Genomic DNA, 24,257 nt, shown 5'->3' on the forward strand with positions numbered 1-24,257 from the left:
AAAAATCATTTGGCTTGTGTTAAAGGCCACCTAAAAATATTGTTGTAAAGTATTTCAGCCAACCAACATACTAAACAATTGGTATAAATGAAAACTTCACAGAAAAACCTATTTCACTAACATGTATTTCAGCTACAGTGGGATGATAGAGATTTTACTTAACCACTACCTGACTTGTGGAACTACTTTTCATCAGTTAGGTGGTATGGAGTTTCCAGTGAAGCCATTTTCTAAGGTTACTTAATAATGAATAGACTTTAACATGCAATAGTCTTAAAATATTGTTTAAAAACAAGCAGGTGTTAAATGGAATATATGTAGCTTTAAAAATGACTAGGACAAAAGCTGCCACATAAATTCGATCCAAGTCCTATCACAAATCTTTCAAATCTCAGCATAAAATACTACATAAAAACTGTCTATTATAAACATATACTACACACTGTAGATTTTTGTCTCTCATCCAGCTGCAGAGTTGATAACACTGGATCAAAACAAAAGTTAGTGTGATAAAGATAGTATGTAAACCAATTGAAAGAAAACAGCCCTCTGTTTTCTTTCAATTGCAACTATTCATGGTCTCTGCACGTGCAGCCATGTACAAAATTTTGAGTATGTAAACCATTTTATTTCTTCTTGTTCATGCATCAGACCATAATGAAATTATTATATAGCATGTGGCTCAAGAAGAGTTCATACAGCTGGAAGTATTGTTGTCAGCTTTAAACTGTGAAGTGCAAAAGGCTGGTGCTGGTAACAAAGCTACATGACTGGAAACAACTGTTGCCTATGAGCTATGGCAACATAGAGGCACTGCCACACTGTGTTAAGTGATCGGTTGTCACAGACATACAAAGCAGCTGCATCAAGCCTATTTTAACCTCTTCATTGTCTTCACTATTCTGCTCATATTTTTTTCTCCACAAATAGGAATATTTTCTACTTATACACTGATGGTCCATGAGTGTAGACCTTCTTGTTCTTAGTTTTAAAACTAGTGTGCAGCATCTTGCAAGGACTGATTTGTGTCCTAGTTTACAACTGGTTGTGTGCAGAAAATGGTTACTTTTACAAGTCACAGAAGTATGTGAACAATTATTATGCATAAATATTAAGCTGACAATCAGATTTTTACCTAACGTTGCTAACTATTCTAGTTGTTGAGAAGTCATTCACATCTGTATAAATTTTGTTTGTTACTTTGAAATGACCCATTTTCTTAAGGTCTTCATTTGTGAACCTCAGGTCATACTGCATACTTGATAATTTCAGTTTGGTATCCGATAATGGAATACTGAATTGTTATTTCTACACTCTACAGTGACATATGCAATATTAAATTACAAGCAAGTGGAAGCTCTTCTTAGTGACACCAAGGTGAAATTATCTAATTGTGGAACTGATGAATTCTCATTTTTAACTCAAGATTGTCCTGCTGAGCTTGATGAAACTCACTGGTAAACAGTAAGGACGTTAACATGTCAAGTCAGCAGCAAGGAGAAAAGGATGTCCATGTACAGTGAATTGCTCTGACAATGAATATACAGATGATGCAGAAAATTTGAATAAAAAGCCAAGAAGAGCCATGTTGCAAACAGATTCAGAAATTCCACAGATATACTGGTCATATGTGAAGTATGCTAGTGGCAAGACACACTTAATGCCTTCTCTGTGCAATAGCAATGGAAATACTATAGATGACAGTGCTCCCAAAGCAGAGTTACTAAACACAGCCTTCCAAAATTACTTCACCAAAGAAGGCAAAGTAAATATTACAGAATTCGAACCAAGAACAGTTGCCAGCATGAGTAACAAAGAAATAGATATCCTTGGGGTATTAAAGCAACTTACATCAGTTAATAAAAGCAAGTCTTCCAGTCCAGATTGTATACCAGTTAGGTTCCTTACACAGTATGCTAATAGAATAGCTCCATACTAAACATATCATGTACAAGCCTTCACTCAACAAAAGATCTGTGCCCAAAGACCGGAAAGTTGCACAGGTCACACCAATATTCAAGAAAGGTAGTAGAAGTAATCCACTAAATTACAGGTCCATGTGATTAACATTGATATGCAGCAAGGTTTTAGAACATATACTGTGTTTGAACATTGTAAATTACCTTGAAAAGAATGGTCTATTGACACACAGTTAACACACATTTAGAAAACATCGTTCTTGTGAAACACAACTACCTTTTTACTCACATGAAGTGTTGAGTGCTGTTGATAAGGGATTTCAAATTGATTCCATATTTATAGATTAGAGTTTTGCCTTTACAAATGTCTGCTTGTGTCTGTGTATGTGCGGATGGATGTGTGTGTGTGTGTGCGCGAGTGTATACCTGTCCTTTTTTCCCCCTAAGGTAAGTCTTTCCGCTCCCAGGATTGGAATGACTCCTTACCCTCTCCCTTAAAACCCACATCCTTTCGTCTTTCCCTCTCCTTCCCTCTTTCCTGATGAGGCAACCGTTGGTTGCGAAAGCTTGAATTTTGTGTGTATGTTTGTGTGTCTATCGACCTGCCAGCGCTTTCGTATGGCAAGTCACATCTGAACAGCTCTGTGCACAATTACACAACAAGAAATGGCAGTAACATTCATGTCTCATATGCCCGACATCAGCCTACCAGAAGAGTGTCCTTCATAGAGGCACACAATTATATAACCACCTTCCTAACAACATCAAGTTGGTAAAACAAGATAGCTTGTTCAAAAAAAAAAGCTGAAGTCATTTCTGATGGACCACAGTTTCTACTCTGTAAATAAATACCTCTCAGAATGAAACAGAATTTTATAATGTTAAATTAATAAAACATTCATGGCAATTATTTGTTTACTAAAGTGTACTAGTTGTAAATGTAACATTGTATTACTGTAGATATTGGTAGTCCACAGCATTATATATATATATATATATATATATATATATATATATATATATATATATATATATATATATACAATGCTGTGGACTACCAATATCTACAGTAATACAATGTTACATGTACAACTAGTACACTTTAGTAAACAAATAATTGCCATGAATGTTTTATTAATTTAACATTATAAAATTCTGTTTCATTCTGAGAGGTATTTATTTACAGAGTAGAAACTGTGGTCCATCAGAAATGACTTCAGCTTTTTTTTTTAACAAGCTATCTTGTTTTACCAACTTGATGTTGTTAGGAAGGTGGTTATATAATTGTGTGCCTCTATGAAGGACACTCTTCTGGTAGTCTGATGTCGGGCATATGAGACATGAATGTTACTGCCATTTCTTGTTGTGTAATTGTGCACAGAGCTGTTCAGCTCATAGGCATTGGAGGTTCTTAAATATTCTCTTACAAAGACTATTGTTTCAAATATATATAGGCATGGAAGGTTCAGTATCTTCAGAGTAGGAAAAAGAGAGCGACATGAACCTTGCCTCTTTATGTTGCAGATGATTCTGATAGCTCATTTCTGGGTTTTGAAAACAGATTGACTACAGAATGCATTCCCCCAAAATATTATTCCATATCAGATTGCTGACTGGAAATGTGCGTGATATGCCAGTATTACTATTTCTCTATTACAGCTTGTGCGTAGTATCCATAGCATGTAACAGATTGATGATAGCTTGGTTGTAAGGGCTTTAATGTCTGTGTTCCACTTGAGATCACCCTGCAGATATATTCCTAGGAACTTATCATCATCAACTAATTTTACAATTTTGTTGTTTATTTTCAATGTGTGTTCATTTTGTTGTTTATAGTGAGATATACGAAAATTCATGGCCACCGTTTTCCCAGTGTTAATTATAAGTTTATTTTTTTCGAACCAGTGTGTTAGGTCCAGCAATGATGCATCTCTAGTTAATTGAAGCTCTTTTTGGTCTGACCCTGTAATCAAAATACTGGTATCATCTGCAAATAAAGTTTTCTGTTTGTCATTCAGGTCATCAATATACAAAAGAAAGAGGATGGGACCTAATGTTGATCCTTGTGGTACACCATAGTTGATGGTAGTTTTTTCTGACGTGTATGTTGTTCTTCTTTAAATGTTTTCGATTATTGTGTCTTGTTTGAGAACAACTTTTTGTTGCCGACTAGTAAGATATGATCTAATCCATTCATTTGGAATACCTCTAATTCCCATTCTTTCCAACTTACTTAGTAGGATACCATGATCTAAAATGTCAAATGCTCTGAATAGGTCCAAGAATATTCCAGTAGTCATTTCCTTTTCATCCACAGCTTTTAGGATGGAGTGCAAATATGCGGACACTGCTGTGTTTGTGGATCTAGATTCCCTGAAGCCATACTGATGATTTGACAGCAATGAGCTTTTGTTAACAAACTCTAGCAACCTATTATAAAAGAGCTTCTCAAAGATCTTTGAGAAGCCACTAAGCTGTGCTACAGGTCTGTAATTGTTAACATTGTCTGTGGCTCCCTTTTTGTGGGTTACTTTTGCAACCTTTAGAAGATCTGGAAAGGTACCTGTGGAAAAGGAGTGATTAACAATATGCTTCAGAGGTTCTTGTTTGGTTTATAATACAATCTGGAATTTCGTCGAAACCACATAAACGTTCTTTAATGAGCTCATTGCCAGTATGAGCTCACTTTATGTGACCTGCTTGGGAAACATAGACCCCATGGTTGGCTTACAGTTCTCAATGTAGTGTGCATTAGTATTCTGAATGTTGCTTTGGATAAGATCATTTGCAGCTTTGCCAAAGTACTCACTGAATATATCACCTACAGAGGTAGCATCAGATATTTGTTTGTTTTCCAGATTTAAGTTAATATTTTTTGCCACTGGTTTTGTGTGTGTTTCAGATATGATGATGTTCCATGCAGCCCGTGTTTTGTTTGTTGATCTGCAGATATATTCATCATTTCCCTTTTTCTTTTCCTCTTTAATAACTTTGTGGTAGATCTTACTGTATTCTTTGATATAATTTTGCATTTCTAATGATATATTATTTTGTTTTTTATATGAACGTAGAAATCTTTTCCTTGCACTGGAGATTCTTATGCGCTTAGTAATCCAACTTTTGTCTCTGGTTGGTTTTAATTTACGTTGGTTTAGTGGGAATATTATGTCAAAATGGTACTTATATGATTCATGAAAGTTTTCTAACATTCTATTTACATCTGTTCCATTGAACACTTCATCCCATGTATCTCCGCTTAATAAGTTGCAAAAGTTTGCTATATTGCTATCACTGAAATCCCTGGATTCAGTTATTTTAATGGGAGATATTTTCTCTGAACATAATTCCAGTGATAACAACACAGCCTCATGATCATTGTATCCCGTCTTAACTTCTTCACTACTGTATGGAGAAAAGGTTTCTTGAATAAAAATTTGGTCTGGTGCAGTTTTACTATGCCTAGTGATTCTTGTTGGTGTATTTACTGTTGGGGATTAAGTTGAAACTCTTTATCATATATAGTAATTTGTCTTTGTAGTTTGAGGGCTTCAAAAAGTCTATGTTGAAGTCTCCACAAATGATTTTCTTTTTCTTTGGTTCTACAATATTTAACATCATTTCAAATTTACACAGGAATTAATCTATGTCAACATCAGGGGACCTGCATATAGTTATAATAACTAGTTGAATGTCAGTATGTTCAATAGCCGCCATTTCAAATACTTATTCTTTATTCAGTTCAGGATATGTTTGGGTTCCTTTATACCTTAAATCCTGCTTTGCAAAGATAGCTATCCCTCCATGTTTATAATAAGATCTGCAGAATGAAGTGACTAGGGGAAAACCAGGGATCTTTAGTGTTTCTATTTGCGGTTCTTCTAGCCAATGTTCTGTTATGCAGTTAACATCAACATTTAGGTCAGAACACAGTATTATTTCTAGTTCTTGCAATTTGTTAGCCAGAGACTGAACATTATGATACATTATATTAAATGGCAGAAGGTTGGATTTAATTTGCTTACTGCAGCTACTGCTTTTAGTCATTTCTGATGAACCACTGACCTCAAATAAAGTCCTGACCTTGTATATATTGTGTTGTTCTTCTTTGCTCTGTTTGCTACTAAAAAATCATTCAGGTGGGAAGGCGATACTCTTTTCCTTCTGCTCTGCTCAATGGACACTGCTGCTGGTGTTGTTTCTTCTGTATTTATAACAGAAGCTGGGACTTCTGCACCTGTATTCACGGTGCTAGCATAACTTAGCAGGTAGAGGACTACACTCTGGCTCTGGAGGCCAAGAATTGACATGAAGGGATGAAAATGAACATTGTGTTAGAAACTAGCAACCAATAAATGTGAGTGGGAACAAAACTGTGACTGAAAATAAAAACAATGAAGAAAAACCAGTGATGCAACTGAATTGATATCCAACAGATATTGTAATTGTACAAGCAAAACTGAAGAACTGTATTGTAATACTGAAAAACTCATATAAAGGCAGGAGAAAAATTTAGTCATACTGGATGGCTGTAATGCAGTCATAGTTAAAGGAATAAAAAACTTAATGTGAACGTTGTGTCCTCATAAATTAAATGAGATGGGAGAGAGATTAATAGTATTATGTGGCAGGCACAAGTTAGCCATTATGAATATACTTTTTGAGAAAACCTAGGGAGGACAGTATGTATGGAAGATGCCAGGGGATCAACTAAAATACCAGATTGACTATGCTTTGAAAAAAAAATTAGGGAGTCAAATTAAAGACACTAAGAGCTATGAAGGTACTGACATCACCTGTGACCATGTGCTATTATTAATTAAATGCCTGTTCAAATTCAAGCAGTCAAAGAGAAAACAACTGAAATGCTGGAAATGGAACCCAGACAAGCTGAAGGAATTAAAAACCCACACTGCCTTGAAACTACATGTGACAAAAAAAAATGACAGTTCAAGCAAATATTTGTTTGGTAAAATGATGGAATGACCTGAAGAGGTTGTGTTAAAAGTAGCAGAAAAAGTTCTGTAGTTGAACAAGGCCAGAAAAGTGGTATAAATGGCTACCAGACAAGATACTTCAATCAATAAAGAAACAACAAATATGAAAAAAATGCATAAAGAGAAAAACTAACTATGACTCAGTCATAAAAGAAATTATGTGAAAGTTTAGAATAACTAAAGAAGAATCAGTACTGGAAAGATGTTATGAGATGCTCAAAATCATGAAACAGGGAAGCAAAGATGAAGCATACACATTGATGAAAAATCACTTTAGGAATCCCAGAACAGGGAGCACAATGATTACAAATGACAAAGGTAATTGGGTGATGAGAACAGAAAGTAGGGTGATAGGAAGGGAATAGTACTTGAAGAAACTTCATAGTTTGACAGAAGAAATTAAGATAATTGAAAACGAAAACAATTTTTAAATAATGTAGAGGAGACATAATATTATTTCTACAATTTCAGAAAGATTTACCTGAACTTGGAAGAAACATATGTACAGGTATAGGTGAAATAACAGCAGAATTATAGTAGGCATGAAACCAAAGGACAGAAGAACAGTTGTCCGAGCTTTTGAATGAAATTTATGTAAGTGGAGAAGCTTCATCATGTTATGAAAAGAATGTAATTGTTATGCTTATGAAGAAAGCAGGAGTCAATATATGTGCAAATTACTACGCAATCAGTTTAGCAACACAAGCATCAAAAACATTTACAAGAGTACTCTGCTGAAGAATGGAATGAAAAATTAAAAGTAGATTACAAGAGGACCATTTAGGTTTTTGGAGAAGTAGGAGCACTCGAGAAGCAATTTTATAACTGTGATGAACAATAAAGAGCATGCTTGGATAAAAAAAGGGAAAATATACATTTCATTCACAGGTTCTGAGAACGTTTTTGCTTATCAGGAATGGAAGATTTATTTCTTAATTCTGATGCAATGTGCAGTCATTTACAGGGACAGAAGGGGAAACCCTTCTACACAAAGCAGAATTGTGTATTAGGCATTGACAGATTTTTAAAGAAGGTCAAATTCAGGAAAGGACCACTCATAATTAATTTATATAATGAAGGGTCAATGAGGGAAATAAGAACTATCTTGGCGTGCATGTTTTCATGGAAAGAAAATCAGAATTATGTGGTTTTCTAATTCATCAAAAGTGAAGAACAGAGACTGAGTCAGGTGCTTGATAAAATGGAATGTGTATTAATTTACAGCTATAATATCATCATAATGAAGAAGAAAAGTAAGGTAAATGTGTGCATAATGGGTAGAAATGCTGAATGGGTAAATAATAATTTGGGATAAGCAACTCTTAAAGAAGTAAACAAATTCTTCTACTACAGAGGTGTAATAAAAAAAGAAGGTATTTGCAGTAAATACACAGTAGCAAGAATTACACTAGGCAAAATAGCTTTCTATAAAAAGAAACAGCTGCTACCATTTCAAAACATAAAGCAAAATTAGACTAGAAAAATATTCATGAAAAGCGGAAAAGGCAGAAATGAAATGATGGGAACCCTTTATTCTTTAGCACAGAGTGTAGATGGTCACACCTATTTGATAATTATAACCTGTTTCTTGTTTTCTCTACTTTCATTGAATAAAAATATTATTTGTGATGCATGTTTGGTAGTCATGCATTGCGTATTTCCTTGATCATTCAATCCTGTCCATTCCCATGCCACATTTAGTTAGGTCAGAGTAATTCTTTGGAACCACACAATTGTTTCCACACTGGTGACCCTGTCCAAACAACACAGACCGTATACTGACATCACCTCTTACCCAACCCAGTTACCACTGTCACTCTCCACAGTACACGTAGAGTAATTCTACACTCCACACAGTTAAAACCATATTAGCATAGCTCACGGACTGAAACAGGAACAATTTCACACTGGCTGTCCCCTATCTTTGAATTCAGGCACAAATGTAGCCCAGAACCCCACCGCCCCTCCAGAGATAATATAGCTGATAACTGGATTGCACATGCTCTTCAGTCAGTATGAGCAGTTTGCTCAAAACACCGCCGCCTCAATGCACAACCCTACCACTCCCACCCTGCTCAGCCTATGCCGCAGTCCACTTGCCACCATTCAACCCTCATAGCCCCCATCTGTGGCTTGCCTCTGTGGAAGCAATATTCACACCATTAGATATTTAATGGCCTGCTGAGCATTTAGTTAGGTTCAAGCACAAAGACATTGTAGTGGATGAGTCAGCTTTGAAACGCATAGCAGCATTGCAGTGAACTGCATTGCCTTTGGACAGCTAGTGCTAGACAAAGAAAAGACACAAAGTAATTGTAAACAGTATCTGATTCCTGTTAGGAATTAGATGATTTGCATACATGGAGTATCTGATTAATGGAGTCCACTAAACAGCTGTGATGATATTGATCGTGTTCTAATTCTGTTATCAACTGGCTAAGTGGCAAAAGAGTATCACATGTGCATACCAACCAGACCAAGTCTTACCTATCACTAAACACAACTTGCTAGTTCCGAAGTTATGAATTTATACACTGAAGAGCCAAGACATTATGGCCATCAACTTAAAAGTGTGCTGGTCCACTTCTAGAATGCAGTTCAGCAGTGATTCTCTGTGTCATGGATTCAAAAAATACTTGATAGTTTTTCAGAGGTTTGTGGCACCAGATGCCTGTGCACAGGTCACACACGTCCCATAATTTATGGGCAGGTGATTTGTGGGTGTGGAGCTGGTGCCCGATAATGTCCCAGCTGGGTTTCATTGGATTGAGATAAGCCAAATTTGATGACTGAGACATCAATTTGAGTTCACTATCATGCTCCTCAAACCATTGTAGCACAATTCTGACCTTGTGATATAGACAGTTATCCTGCTGGAAGATACCATTACTGTTGGGGAAGACATCAAGCATAAGGGGTTACAGGTGGTCCCTAATAATGTTCAAGTACTCCACAGTTGTCATGGTGGCTTCAATTACAACCACAGGTCCCATGAAATCCAAAGTGAATGTCCCCCATAACATAATACTGCTCCCACTGGCCTATGTTCTGTGGTATGTTGCATGTTTTGAGCAGTAATTTGCCTGGATGATGGCATATCTGGACATTACCAGTAACCTCATTTAACAATAAATGGGATCCATCTGACCAGGTGACACTATTCTATTGATCTGCAGTCCAAACTTGATGATCCTGTGCCCACTGTAAACATAGCTGATGATGTTGTTGGGTGAACATGGGAACAGATATGGGTCCGCTGCTGTGGAACACCATGTTCAACACTGTGTGCTGAATGTTATGCTCCAAAATGACATCCAACTTCTTGTTGCCTACTCATGGTTTAAGCATTCAACCACATTCCATAGATGCTCATGACAGTAGCACACAAAAAGCCGACCAGCTTCATTGTTGGTGAGGTGTTGAATCCCAAGCACTGGGCCACAACAATCTGGCTTTTATTGGTTGATGGTTGGTTGGTTGGTTGGTTGGCTGGTTGATTTGGGGGGAGGGAACCAAACAGCAAGGTTATACGTCCCATCAGATTAGGAAGGATGGGAAAGGAAGTCAGCCATGCCCTTTAATAGGAACCATCCCATTATTTGCTTGAAGCAATTTAGGGAAATCACAGGAAACCTACCTCAGGATTGCCAGAAGTGGATTTGAACCATCGTCCTCCTGAATGTGAGTCCAGTGTGCTAAGCTCTGTGCCACCACACTCAGTCTCTGGCTTTTGTCAAAGCTAGACGTCCATATTTGCACCACTCATCATCACTAGAATGACTCCCCATTCATCTCTGCTCCACTCATATACTTCTCTTACAACATCATGTGCTCTCAGCACCATCAGGCACCATACAACCTCACGGTGGGCAGTGGTCATAAGCCATTATTGTGAACACCATCCACTGAACAGAGCTATTGTGTGTGAACATTTGTAGTTGGGCCAACAATAACAGGATGATTCTCCCCAAGACTGTCTTAATTTTAAGGTTCAATTAGCTACATCGATAGTGGGATCAAAAGTCACCTGTTATTATCACACAGTGATAGGAACTGTTACACTCACATACACAGGTTTCATATCATTATTAATAATTTGAGTGTTTATTAGCATTAGATTTAGTTTAACTGCATTTCCTGTGGAGTCAGTACTCATAAAATTTAAAATAGCATATCAGTGTCCTTGTTTTTGCTTCCTACGTGGAGCCATATTTTTGTTTTATTATTGTTTGGTGTGGAGTGAAGATGCTCATGCCTATCTGATAATTATATTCTGTTTATCGTTCTTTCTCTTCTTTCATACAGTAAAAATTTTATTTGTGTTCCATATTCAGTAGTAGTGCACTGTGAACATCATGGGTTGTTCCATCTCATCCAGTCCCATGCCACATTCAGATAGATGAGAGCAGTTCTTTGGCTCCACAATACAGTTCCCACAATGATATCAGTATTACAGAAGAGATATATAATACATTCATCAAAAAAAGTTTGCATCACCTCAGTTCTGAGAGTTCCGGAACCTGTACAGAAAATTGGAGTAGAGATCAACATAAACATCATTACTGCCACTTTTATTGCTCATGAAAACCACACATTGCATGTTGTACCACCATACAGAGAGACCTTCAGAAGTGGTGTTCCAGATTGCAGAATGCAGCAGTACCTCTAATACCCAGTAGCATGTCCACTTGCACTGATGCATGCCTCTATTCATCGTGGCATACTATCCACAACTTCATCAAGGCACTGTTGGTCCACATTGTCCCACACCTCAATGGTGATTCGGCGTAGATCCCTCAGAGTGGGTGGTGGGTCACATTGTCCATAAACAGCCCCTTTCAATGTATCCCTTGCATGTTCAATAGGGTTCTTGTCTGGAGAACATACTAGCCACTCTAGTCGAATGATGTCATTATACTGAAGGAAATGATTCACAAGATGTGCATGAGGGGGCATGAATTGTCATCCATGAAGGTGAATTCCTCACCAATATGCTGCTGATATGGTTGTACTATTGGTCGGAGGATGATATTCACATATCGTACAGCCATTATGGCGCCTTCCGTGAAAACCAGCGGTATAGTCGGCCCCACATAATGCTACCCCAAAACAGCAGAGAACCTCCACCTTGTTTCACTCACTGGACAGTGTGTCTAAGGCATCCAGCCTGACTGGGTTGCCTCCAAACATGTCTCCAACAATCGTGTGGTTGAAGGCATATGCAACACTAATTAGTGAAGAGAATGTGATGCCAATCCTGAGCAGTCCATTCAGCATGTTGTTGGGCCCATCTCTACCACATTGCATAGTGTCTTGGGTGCAAAGATGGACCTCACCATGGACATTGGGAGTGAAGTTGCGCATCATGCAGCCTATTGCACACAGTTTGAATCTTAACACGGCGTCCAGTGGCTGCACATAAAGCATTATTCTAGATGGTGGTGTAGCTGTCAGGGTTCCTCCAAGCAATAATCTGTAGGTAGCAGTCATCCACTGCAGTAGTAGCCCTTGGATGGCTTGAGCGAGGCATGTCATTGACAGTTCCTGTCTTCCTGTATCTCCTCCAGGTCCGAACAAAATCGCTTTGGTTCACTCCGTGACGCCTGGACACATCCCTTGTTGAGAACCCTTTCTGGCACAAAGTAACAATGCAGACATGATTGAACTGCTGTATTGACTATCTAAGCATGGTTGAACTGCAGACAACACAAGCCATGTACTTCCTTGCTGGTGGAGTGACTGAACCGATTGGCTGTTGGACCCCCTCCATCTAATAGGCACTGCTCAAGCATGGTTGTTTGCATCTTTGGGCAGGTTTAGTGACATCTCTGAACAGTCAAAGGGACTGTATCTGTGACGCAATATCCACAGTCAATGTCTGTCTTCAGGAGTTGTGGGAACTGTGGTGATGAAAAACATTTTTTGATGTTTGTATATTATTTGTTGAACGGTTCTCATAATGTGACTTGCCATATCTATACTGCTTTTTAGCATATGCCAGTGTTTAAGAATAACCATACAATGAAATGAGCATATACATGCAATAAGCATAAGAAATTTTTGTGGGACTATGTAGTTTTAAGTGGCAATTGTTGTACATGAAAAGATAATTATTTGCTTTGTATCATAGACTATAAATACTTTTACTGCTAATTTGTATTATGTCTGTTAACAGTACAAAAAATTTGTTGTATACCAAATAAAACTTTTGAAATTTTTTTACATTTTTATACATCATTCTGTTCATTTAAATTAATGTTAGGATGTTTTTAAATATATGTGTGTGTGTTTCTATTTTCTCAAAATATTTAGTAAGCAACCTTTTTTGCAATGTGCAGGACTTACAGGTATCGTGTCATGTCACTAACAATAAGCTTTTGTCCTTTTAAGTGTGAACTATATGAAAATAATTTAATGCCATTTTGAGTCAGATGTTCTTTAAATCTTACTTTGAAATTTTGTCCAGCCTATCCTATGTACATTTTTTCTTGAAACAGTATATACTATAAATAACATATTATAAGAAATCTTTGTCTTCCATAACACAGACATTGCTAATAGTGGGTAAATGAATGAAATTAGTCTGATAAAATAAATTACTGTCAAGGAGCAGATTATGTCAAATACATAATCATTAATATGACATATTCACAGTTTCTTCAAGCTGCAGAGCACCAAATGTACAAGACATTCTTATTACTCCCAGAATGGAATAAAACAGTTTCCAAGATAACTGATCTTTCAGTCTTGTTGAAAAATGCATCTATGTTTTTTCAGCTCAGTCATGAGAAGACAGAAATGTGACAGATCATTCAAAAAACCGCTGCTGTCAGTACCTTCTCTATGCTAGATCAAGGAATTTTCCTCTTTGCCTCAGAAATCATCCACAGCTTGAGATATAAATGCCAGATTAGGACATCTACATAATGCAATACCCAATACTGGTTCTATATGGGAGCAGGTGATCAATTTCTCAATTGTGCTGTATGATACCTATGACTTGGCAAATATTTGATACATCATACTTTTATTATGTTTACCTGCATATTGTGTTCATGTTTCTTACTTTCACAGGATAAAGTATTATTTGACATCATTTAGAGTAATTTAATGAATGTAGACTGTAAAGTTCATCTTCTCATTTCATGTGAGTCAATTGCAAAAATGCTGAGATCAAAAAGTTGAGTAAATATGTTTCAGTTCAGTGTCTTTATTCATTTTAATATCAGTTCTATATTTTGATACAGTTTTGTGGCTGCAGTTTGTAAATTTATATTATGGAATTTTCTGGCAAATACCGTAAAACAAGATGACTGGTCATCGAATATGTAAATATTTGGCATATTAATGATTTTACACATGACTTTAAAAGCATTTCTGCTTATGAATTAATAGTGCATTAGCCTTGGATTATTTTTAAATGAAGTCAATTACAACTATGTCTGTAAAATAAATATTTCATATTTGATAGTTCAGATAAAAAGTTATATGAACTTTAGAGTAGGAAAAGAAAAGTCTAACAAAAAATTTTACCTAATTTTTTTCCTTTCTTTGTGCAGAGAATTGTTTGTACTGAGAATAATGTGAACATTCAATTTACAATCATAAATTTGTAAATGTACTGAAGGCAATAATGTACCTGTTATTCAAGAATATTTTTGGCCCTAAGGGTAATGCTGTGCACACAAAAGTTCCTGTTTCTCTATGACAATTCTGATGCAGACTCCTTGTCAACCTATGTTGAGAATATACACAGATGAGCCAAAACATTATGACTACCTGTTTAATAGCATGTTTTCCCACTTTTCAAACAGAGTACAACAGAGATTGTGTTTGGTATGGATTCTACAAGTCCTTGACAGGATTCCAGAAGTGTGGGGCACCAGATGTCTACGCAGCTGGCGACTCATATGTGTTCCAATGGACACAGATCAGGCACATTTGCTGGCCAAAACATCAATGTGAGTTAACTATAATGCCCCTAGAACCACTGTAGCATGATTATGACCCTATAACATGGACCATTACCCTGCTGGAAGATGTCATTATCCTAATGGGAGTCTATTCGGGAGGACGACTGTTCAGTCCCATGTCCGGCCATCCTGATTTAGGTTTTCTGTGATTTCCCTAAATCACTCCAGGCAAATTCCGGGATGGTTCCTTTGAAAGGGCACGGCCGACTTCCTTCCCCGTCCTTCCCTAATCCAATGAGGCCGATGACCTCGCTGTTTGGTCTCTTCCCCCAAACAACCCAACACTAATGGGAGTCTTCAAGCATGAAGTGATGCAGATGGTCCCCAATAATGTGCACATAACTCACTACTGTCATGATGTCTTCAAATATCACCACAGAGCCCATGGAAGCTCAACTCAGTGTACCCCATAGCATAATTATGTCCTCACCACCCTTCATCTGTGGTGTGGTGCATGTTTCGTGCAGCCATTTGCCTGAATGACAGGGTATAAGGACCCAACTATTGACCTAGTGTAACATGAAATGAGATTCACTTGACAGGGGGCACATTTCTATTGATCCATGATGAAAACTCAGTGATACTATGTCCACTGCAATCATAACTTATGTCATTGGGTCAACACAGGAACATGGAGGGGTCATGTGATATGGAGGTCAGTTCTCAACTATGATCTTTGAACAGTGTGCTCTGAAGCACTTGTGCCTGCACCAGCACTGTACTCTGTCATCAGATCTACCATAGATCGCTGCCTATACTTGAGTACACAGTGGGGGATCCTCCAACCCCTATGTTTCGTGATGAGACATGGTAATCCAGTACTATATGGCCTAGTTATTATTTCACCATCCTTCAACAATTTTCCATAGATGCTTACAACAGTAGTACACCAACAAGTGTATCAGTTTTACCATTTCAGAGATTCTCGTTTCCAGACACAGCATCACAATAATGTGTTCTTTGTCAAAATTGCTTGTATCAGTGGGTTTCTGCATTTGTGGCCTGCATCTGCACTATAATGATTGCCAATTTGTCTCTCTTCCACTTACATTCTTTCCATACTGTGTCACATGCCCACAACACCTCCAGGAGGCATTCAGCCTTGTGGTGGGCAGTGGACATAACATTTTGGCTCATCAGTGTGTACATAATAATGTGACACAAAAGTCAATGCTTCATTCCATTCCTTACTTTGTAGAAGTTCCCACACCTCTTGCCAAAAAATAGCACAGAGCTAATTATATGAGATAATTATTTTAAATTCTGTCTACTCCTCCTATCATAACATGACTTTGTCTTTTTTTTAATAGGACTGTTCAACAATGTAATGTTCATAAAGGAGATGTAAGAGAAATTAGAAATAACTGTGGGAGTAGAGTTTGGATCTGACTCACACTCTGTGTTAGTTACAAGGCCATAGAGATCATGGAACAAGAAAAGAAAGTTTTTTTCATTTTTTTTTTTTCAGGACACTCTTCTTATTTGCCAGTAATGTCTGAATAGAATAAATTTTGTGTAGTGGTGGCTACACTTAAGCTTAACTCTGAAGGTGAGAAATAAGTCTATTTGCAAATTGCATCTACAAACCTGCAATACATGCTGTCATGAAACAAACTGCAGATCCAGCTATAAGTGCTCTGAATGCTACTTCTGTTATTGCTGCCCTTCGGTTAGGAGCCAAGGCAGATAATGCACCAATCATTATACCAACAGAGCTAGGATTAGAAAACCCACACAGTGCATATGTGGCTATTATTTCAGATCTGGGCTGAAAGTAAAACACTAACTAATTAGTATGCACACCAATTTGTAAGACTCATCTTTAATAACTAAATGAAGCAAAGTGTTACTTAGAATTAATTAACATGAAAATATAAAAACAGAATAGCATACATGTACTGATACTGTTTTTTGTGCATTTTTTGCTAGGTATAAAAATAATTTTGTAAAAAAGGATATTATAATAACAAAATTACTGCTGGAATCACTTATGCACTGTCCCCTATTGCACATAATTGAAGGAAAATTACTGTTCTCTACAAAGTTAAGTGAACACAAAGTGTGGATATGTGTATCAGAGAGAGAGGTGGAGGGGGATGGATAGAGAGATCACATTTGTAATGTGTAATGTGAACATAAGGCCATTGGTTAACAGTTTGATGGAGATAATTAGGTTATTATATTAGAAACAGAAGGTTAAAGCTTCCGTACAGAAAGAAAGTACAACATTAAGGGTAAATGGAATAGCAGAAGCAGCAGCAACTGCACATGTAACTGTAGGGTTGATAGAGGTGTTGCAACAACCCAAATGATCCTGTATAACCACACCTGAAAGCAATGTAGACAAAGAACTGAGTAGAATACTGCTGACTGAAACAAAATTTGGTATTAGTATTATGCATGTTTTAATAGTTTTGAGGTGAGGATATACAACAGGTGGACTACATGAAAAAAAAAACAAATATCTTTAACAGAATGACCTCCTCCATGCCAACTATTATGGATTCTGAAGACATCTGTCGTACAAAAACCAAGTTAGGTGGGTTAAAATTTTTTTTCTTTTTTACAATAAGATAAAATAATATGTGATGTAATGAAATATGATGGGAGCAAAACCAGTAATAAATATAGACTAATATACTACGTACATTAAGGAAACACACACTACACATAATTATCTGGCATAAATGAACATTTATTAAGCGATGAGCTAACATGTACAGCCTGTTTCAGAAAATCATTTACCATTTAAAAGCTTTGCTCACATACAAGCTCTTGGCATTTCTGCTCATTAAACTTCATCTGGTAAATTATCATACACCTGCATCCCAACACGCAGCACACTTTTTTGGTAACAAGTTGTTCTGGACTGAATCATGTGAAGGTCAGATTGCTGTCTCATTTCATAACTAAGAATGTGTTCATTTAATGTCAATGAGCTGTCTTTGTTTAATAGGTAGTTCTAAACACATGACATAGTATTGTAAATGTAAACATGTAGTAGCATCACAATGGCAAGTCTCTTGAAATGATGTCTATGTGATTCATTCTGTCTCAGATTGCATATTATATGAATTGCCTTTTTTCCAAGGCTGAGTTTCCCCAGAAGTAATTCCATATTGTAATTTGAATTAAAAGTAAGAATAATATATTTGTAGTATAACTAAATTTGTGACTGATATGCTGAGCACCTTTAGAACATAACATACTGTTGGCAGTTTATTTTATATATAATTGACACAAGTATTCAGCTTAAGATTTTCTTCAAGCCATATACCAAGAAGCTTCATAGAACTTACACTGGGCGGCTCTTGGTTGTTTAGGAGTATACTGGGGATTTCTTGTTTTTGAGATGAAATGCTGAAATTGATGTGAGTTCTTTTTTGTACATTTATAATAAGATTATTCTCATTCAATCATTCCCAATATGATAACATTAGTTGTTTAATATTTTGGTCATGGAGGTCTTTGTCAGTACACTTCAAGATATATGTCAGTTGACCACAAAAGCATACTTAAAAAGCTTCAAAAACCAGTGTAGTGTGAGGGATATAGGAATATACTTCAACCCTTTATGTATCACTCCCTTAAGTGCAATGAAGACAACAGCATACACAGAGTCATTCAAGCAAACTTTTTTTCATGTTTCCATAAATGTATGAAGTGAAATGTGGTACAATAGAAATTATCTTTTGCTATATGCTTCACAGCAGTTTTCAGGGTATAGAAGTGAATGTAGCTGTAGATACATATTTAGATGAAGATGGGGAGGTCACTGGAGCTTTTTATGGTGAATGTAACATCAATACAAAAGAAATGAAGCAATATTGAACCCTTCAGTTGTATCAAAGGAGCAGCTCAGCAGTTCACTACAAATGTACTATTACACTATGCAGGAAGTAAAATATGGTAGAACTTCAGAATATGGACATATGTATAGACATAAATAAGTCCTGTTTTTAGGACTCTCATCACTCACTGTACATAACTGATAAACACATTGATTTTCAGCATCAGTCCTGTGTCTTACATATCAGTTGTTCTATGTATCATTTTATGGCACTATATAGAACACTAAATTGTCCATTTACTGTTACTTCTGCTACTGTGTTGACAAATTTGTCACAGCATATGTAGCTTCCATAGTGATTGATGATAGTTGGGAGGTCAGCTACTGAGAATTTCATGTGTAGTCACACACTAACGTGCTGCAATGAGCAGTTACTATGTAATGTAAGTAGCATTGTTTGTTTATGTGAAGGAAGAGTATGGGAGGGGACCATCACTCTTGTCAATAGCGTTATCTCTCTTAGGCTACAGGTGGAGCTCAAGAAGAAATTGTTATAAGAAATCAGAGTAACAGCATGCTCCCACAAACTGTATAAAATGTCACTGAAGAGTAACTTAATCCTGTTTTAATTGCACATCAACAGACTGAGAAACAGTGTAGATGGTCATTGCAGTGACTACCCCAATTCAACTGTCACAATTTTAAATCAGTGTAAATATTCAAAAGATTTTGAACATTAAACAGTACCATACACTATTATTGAAGGGGAAATGCCTGCTGCAGTAACAGTGTATTGTCAGATAACACTAATATTCTGTGAAATCCAAGTTCTCAGCTATATAAGGTTCTGATGAACTACTGTGAAGCGGTCACTTCCTAATATCACCTGGGCAGTCACTATTTTCCATAGTTTACATGATAATCCAGATATCATTACTGACTTCTAATAGACAGGATAACATGAGAATGCAAACAGCCCTGGTAAACAAATACCTAACTTCCTAGAAAACTGAAACAACCACACATGTAATCAATCAATGGCCTTGGAGTCCCTGATAAAAACATCTATATATAATTATATATACTTGGTTTTTTTTTATTCCCTGGTACATGTTATTAATATGAGGGCAAAAGAAACTGCTCCATGGCATTACTTGTGGAGGGCCATCTGACCATGCCACTGGTCTCTGGTCTTGATAAACAATAATCACAAGCAGCAGACAGTTTCTGTGACCTTATTTTGTATATTGTTTACTAATGAATTAATTATGAATTAATTCTTACTCATGAATTAATTATGAATTAATTGTGAATAACAATTAATTTTGCTTATATTTGTAGGCAGTGTAAAGGTAATATAAGAAGACTTTTGTATTATTAGCAACTTATGGGGAAATAAGATATTACCAGCTAATCATGAAAAATGCTTACCCAGTTTACCAGAGGAAGCACAAAATAGAAGGGATTAAATACCATATATGTCTGCACAACAATCTTCTTGAACTCTCACATAGTACAAATCTAAATCCCTTGGATGGTTTTCTCAATTGTATGGTTTGGAGAATACTCTTCACAATAATCTGCTTGTTACTTGTAATGCAATCACTACAGTGAATGACACAATCCCACAAATTAGTCCCACATGCACTAGTGGTGGCGTACAGCACTGGTCGGGTATGGTAAATTTCTTAGCCAAGATCAGAAGCACAGCACCCAATAGAGATACCAATAACGCATGTGGGTTATCATCCTACACAGACAGTGCAGACTCTTGCATCATTGTCTGAAGCACTAAGGTCATAAAATGATGATTCACCAAACTGTTTCCAGAATGTCTAACTACTGGATACTTACTTACCTGCTCCATGGCATTGCTGGCAGAGGACCACCTGCACCATGTCACTGGTCTATGGGCTTGATAATCAGCACAGTCATTGTGGTGCTATTTTTCACATTATTTACTACTGAATTAATGTAGATAACTATTAATTTGGGAGGTACATACTTGGATGTACAAATTTGCTCTGGGATTTAATATTGCTGAACTATTGCTATGAATCTGATGCTAAGTAATTATCTCTCAAAAGAATGTAACAATTTCACTGTCAACCTTCCCTTGACTAGTAAAGACTTAATTCGTTGTATCACTCCAGTGTGGTGCACTCCACTGTGGTTAATGAAGAGCTAGAGAACAGGTGTAGCAGCCTGCATTGGGAAGCTGCCATGATAGTTCCACACAGACAGAAGGCATCTCTTTGACTAGGAAGAAATTGTTAATGTAAGTCCACAAGGTTCAGTTCCAGGTCCAATATGATTTCTTACATATGTAAATATCTAAATGATAAAAAAGAACAGTGCATTCAATTTTACATTGAAAGGTACCAACACCAGTATTGATACACTGTGTACCTATATAGTGCCTCCAACCACACTGAAATTCTTTACACATTTTTTATACTTCCAAACTTTCTCTTTCAAAAATATTTTTTTGTTAATTTTGTTCAACAGTTTTTATAATTTGTAGAAATGACACCATAGAACACATTATGCAGCTGTTCAATTTATTGTTTATTATGTAAAATGTTTTATGGTGCCTGTGTTCCACAGCTTTTATAAATTGTAGAAATGGCATAATGCTGCTCAGTTTATTATTTATTGTGCAATGCAGAAAAAACTGAACACCAGGTTAAGGTGTGATATGATGCCATTTCTACAGTACATTCTCTTTCTACTGATCACTTCTAAGTGATAGAGTTTGAAATTCACTTTTTTAAATTGTGTGTCAGAACTGTTACAGGTGTTCATGCTTTTATTAAAGGGATAGTGTATGATGATGTCTTGCCTAAAATATTTTTAACACTACTCTTTGACTTCCACTTGATAAATATTATACAAATATTTAAAGCACTGGATTTGTTGTTAATATAACAAACTCTATGATAATGTTCATGCTGTAATTTTCCACAGCTATTTTAATATTATGCTCTGGAAGATGCAATGAAACGTCTCACTATGATTAGTAATGTTGAATCTATTTTACTGTGACTAACAGCACAATATCATAAGTGAGCAACTGGTGAGTAATACACACACTTTGCAGAGAACAGATACTACAAAACTGTATAACCATGGATAGACTATATATTAGATAAACTTCTTTAGGTAGCTATATAGTTTCTTAATTAGAAAAAATATTTTTAAAATATTCTGCTTACTGTGAGAAGATTCTGGTCCAGCATTTCACCAAGTTTCTGATATGCCACAAATTCATTTACAAGCGTCTTTATGCCTATCAGTTGGGACACATATTCAACTTGTTCAGCTTCTACCCCCATGACATATGTAAATGGAATAAATACTTTTGAGAGAATGAACTGTAAATTAAAATAAATCATAATGTGATTAAAACTACTATTAAATGTCATGATACATTTAATACAGTGTTTATTCTAGCACAAGTTACATGCATTTACTGAAAAATACTAAAACTACAGAAACATAGTTAAATGACTGAAAATGTTAATTCATACATCATCTTCCATAGATTTCAGTTATATGGAATTGATTAAGGACTAGCTTAGCCTGAAGAAGAAATCATCAATACAATAAAGTTTGACACAGTAAAATGTTTTAGTCTGCACAGTTAAAACTCTTACAAACCAACGGAAGTGACATCTGAATTTTTTTCTGTGTTCTTGATGAAATTTAATTGCTAGACCCAAATATGGGTTTGTGTAAAGAAGCCTTTGTAGCAGATAGGCTATTGATGCCTTATCATCAACAACATTAACAGGTGTTCCACTGTAGAACCATTCCTCAAAGGTAGGTGAAAACACTGAGAGGAAGAAGATAACATTTAAAGCATATGTGATTTATGTAAGTCTGGTTTTGAGACTCGCTATTTAAGTCTTTCATAAATACACATTTTTGACTCACTGACTGACTAATATATTCCACTGTCAATGACAAAACATTAAAATTACTGTAGTCTCATTGATGATGTCGTTATACGAGCTGATGTCGCTTCATGGAACACACACCGTCCCTCTATGGAAATTATATCTTCCTAACATAGAGTCCAGTACTAATTTTTTGGCACTGTGCATTTGCTTCTTTCCTTTTGAATAATTCTCCTGATATATTTTGTGTAATTCTAAAAGGTCTTTCCTTTTCCCTGGTTTTATGTTCTTAAAATTCAGAATGATAAAGTTCACTTTGCATTATAATTTTTTATTACAACCATTTCCCTATAGTACACACCCAAGGGGAAGTTTTATGTTGGGCACAAACTAAGAAAGTGGCAAAGTTACATGAAATGTCAATAGTAGATGGCAAGATGGCAACAAGACAGCTTGTCAAAATATTTCTCCACTTGGACATTTCCACATGGCTGAACACCCAAGTATAAATGTAGAGACTGGGGGGAGAGTCATGGGGGTCACCCAAAAGCATGGGAACTGCACCCTATTGTACTAACCACTAATGTAAACAAATTATTAAAGTTAAATTTTTAAAAATATGCAATTTGATTTTATTATTATTATGAAATTCCTACACCTCTACAGCATGCTAAATGTGGATGTCATGTATGTGTGTGTGTGTGTGTGTGTGTGTGTGTGTGTGTGTGTGTGTGTGTGTGTGTGTGTGTGTGTGTGAGAGAGAGAGAGAGAGAGAGAGAGAGAGAGAGAGAGAGCGAGAGCAATCACCAATGATCCAGTGATCTCCCAGAATCAAACCCTGGATCTGCATCTGTTATTACTTTGGACATTTCAACAACATCATATACTGGGAAAGCCTAAAATTAACAGAATAACTTGTCTTGTTCCTTTGCTTTGCACACAGTTATTTCATCTCAAATTTAGACCACAGTTTTTCCTCCAAATCTTCTTTTGAAATTTTCCTTATCTGACTTATTGGAAACAGGCTCAAAAATACTTTTTAATATATCTAAGAAGGAATTAAATTCATCGCTGTAGTGTCTGATTACTAAATATTTTACTCTTATTTTTGTGTAAATTCTCTCTAAACATTGTTACTGTGTCATTATTGCTGATTCCATTATTCAACACTTTTCTTTTATTACCTAAGATCATATGATCAAGATGTTGTCAAAATGAATATCGTATTTGGTTGCTGATATAGTATTTTCTACCATCCTACTATTAGTGTTGTTATGCAGGATAGGGCAATGATCATTAATGACAAAAAGCACCTTCTGTCGAAACTGTCCACCAAAATCAAAATGAATGACAACTAAATCCCATCTCCCCCATTGCTCCACTATTACTTATACAGATGTCACTATGATCAACAGTCCTCGATCATAGAAAAATAGGGTAGAGGCAACATTGATAGACAGTGATGGTTAAAAAAATCATTAAAATGTTGAAGTGAAATGTTGACATTAACCTCTTTGCTATGTAGCACATCTCTATATTAAATGTTTTTTTGTTGTTGTTCTAAATACACAGAGTTGACAAAAGTGATGAGATACTTCCTAATATTGTGTTGGACCTACTTTTGTGAGGCATATGCAGCAGCTCAATGTGGTATGAACTCAACTAGTTGATGGAAATCCCCT

General features: G+C 36.3%; 1 protein-coding gene across 1 annotated transcript in view; it reads right to left on the reverse strand.

The window, feature by feature from the left end:
* The window catches only part of LOC126248752 (solute carrier family 28 member 3-like), a 464,899-nt gene that overhangs the window by 2,551 nt on the left and 438,091 nt on the right, over nucleotides 1-24,257 (reverse strand). The window contains exons 13-14 of the mRNA XM_049950094.1: nucleotides 21,892-22,050; nucleotides 16,474-16,654 (exon numbers count right to left, since the gene is read on the reverse strand). Of these exons, the coding sequence (XP_049806051.1) occupies nucleotides 16,474-16,654; nucleotides 21,892-22,050 (340 nt within the window). The remainder of the gene's footprint in view (nucleotides 1-16,473; nucleotides 16,655-21,891; nucleotides 22,051-24,257) is intronic.

This window comes from Schistocerca nitens, chromosome 3 (genome assembly GCF_023898315.1).
Source record: "Schistocerca nitens isolate TAMUIC-IGC-003100 chromosome 3, iqSchNite1.1, whole genome shotgun sequence".
Classification (NCBI taxonomy): Eukaryota; Metazoa; Arthropoda; class Insecta; order Orthoptera; family Acrididae; genus Schistocerca; species Schistocerca nitens.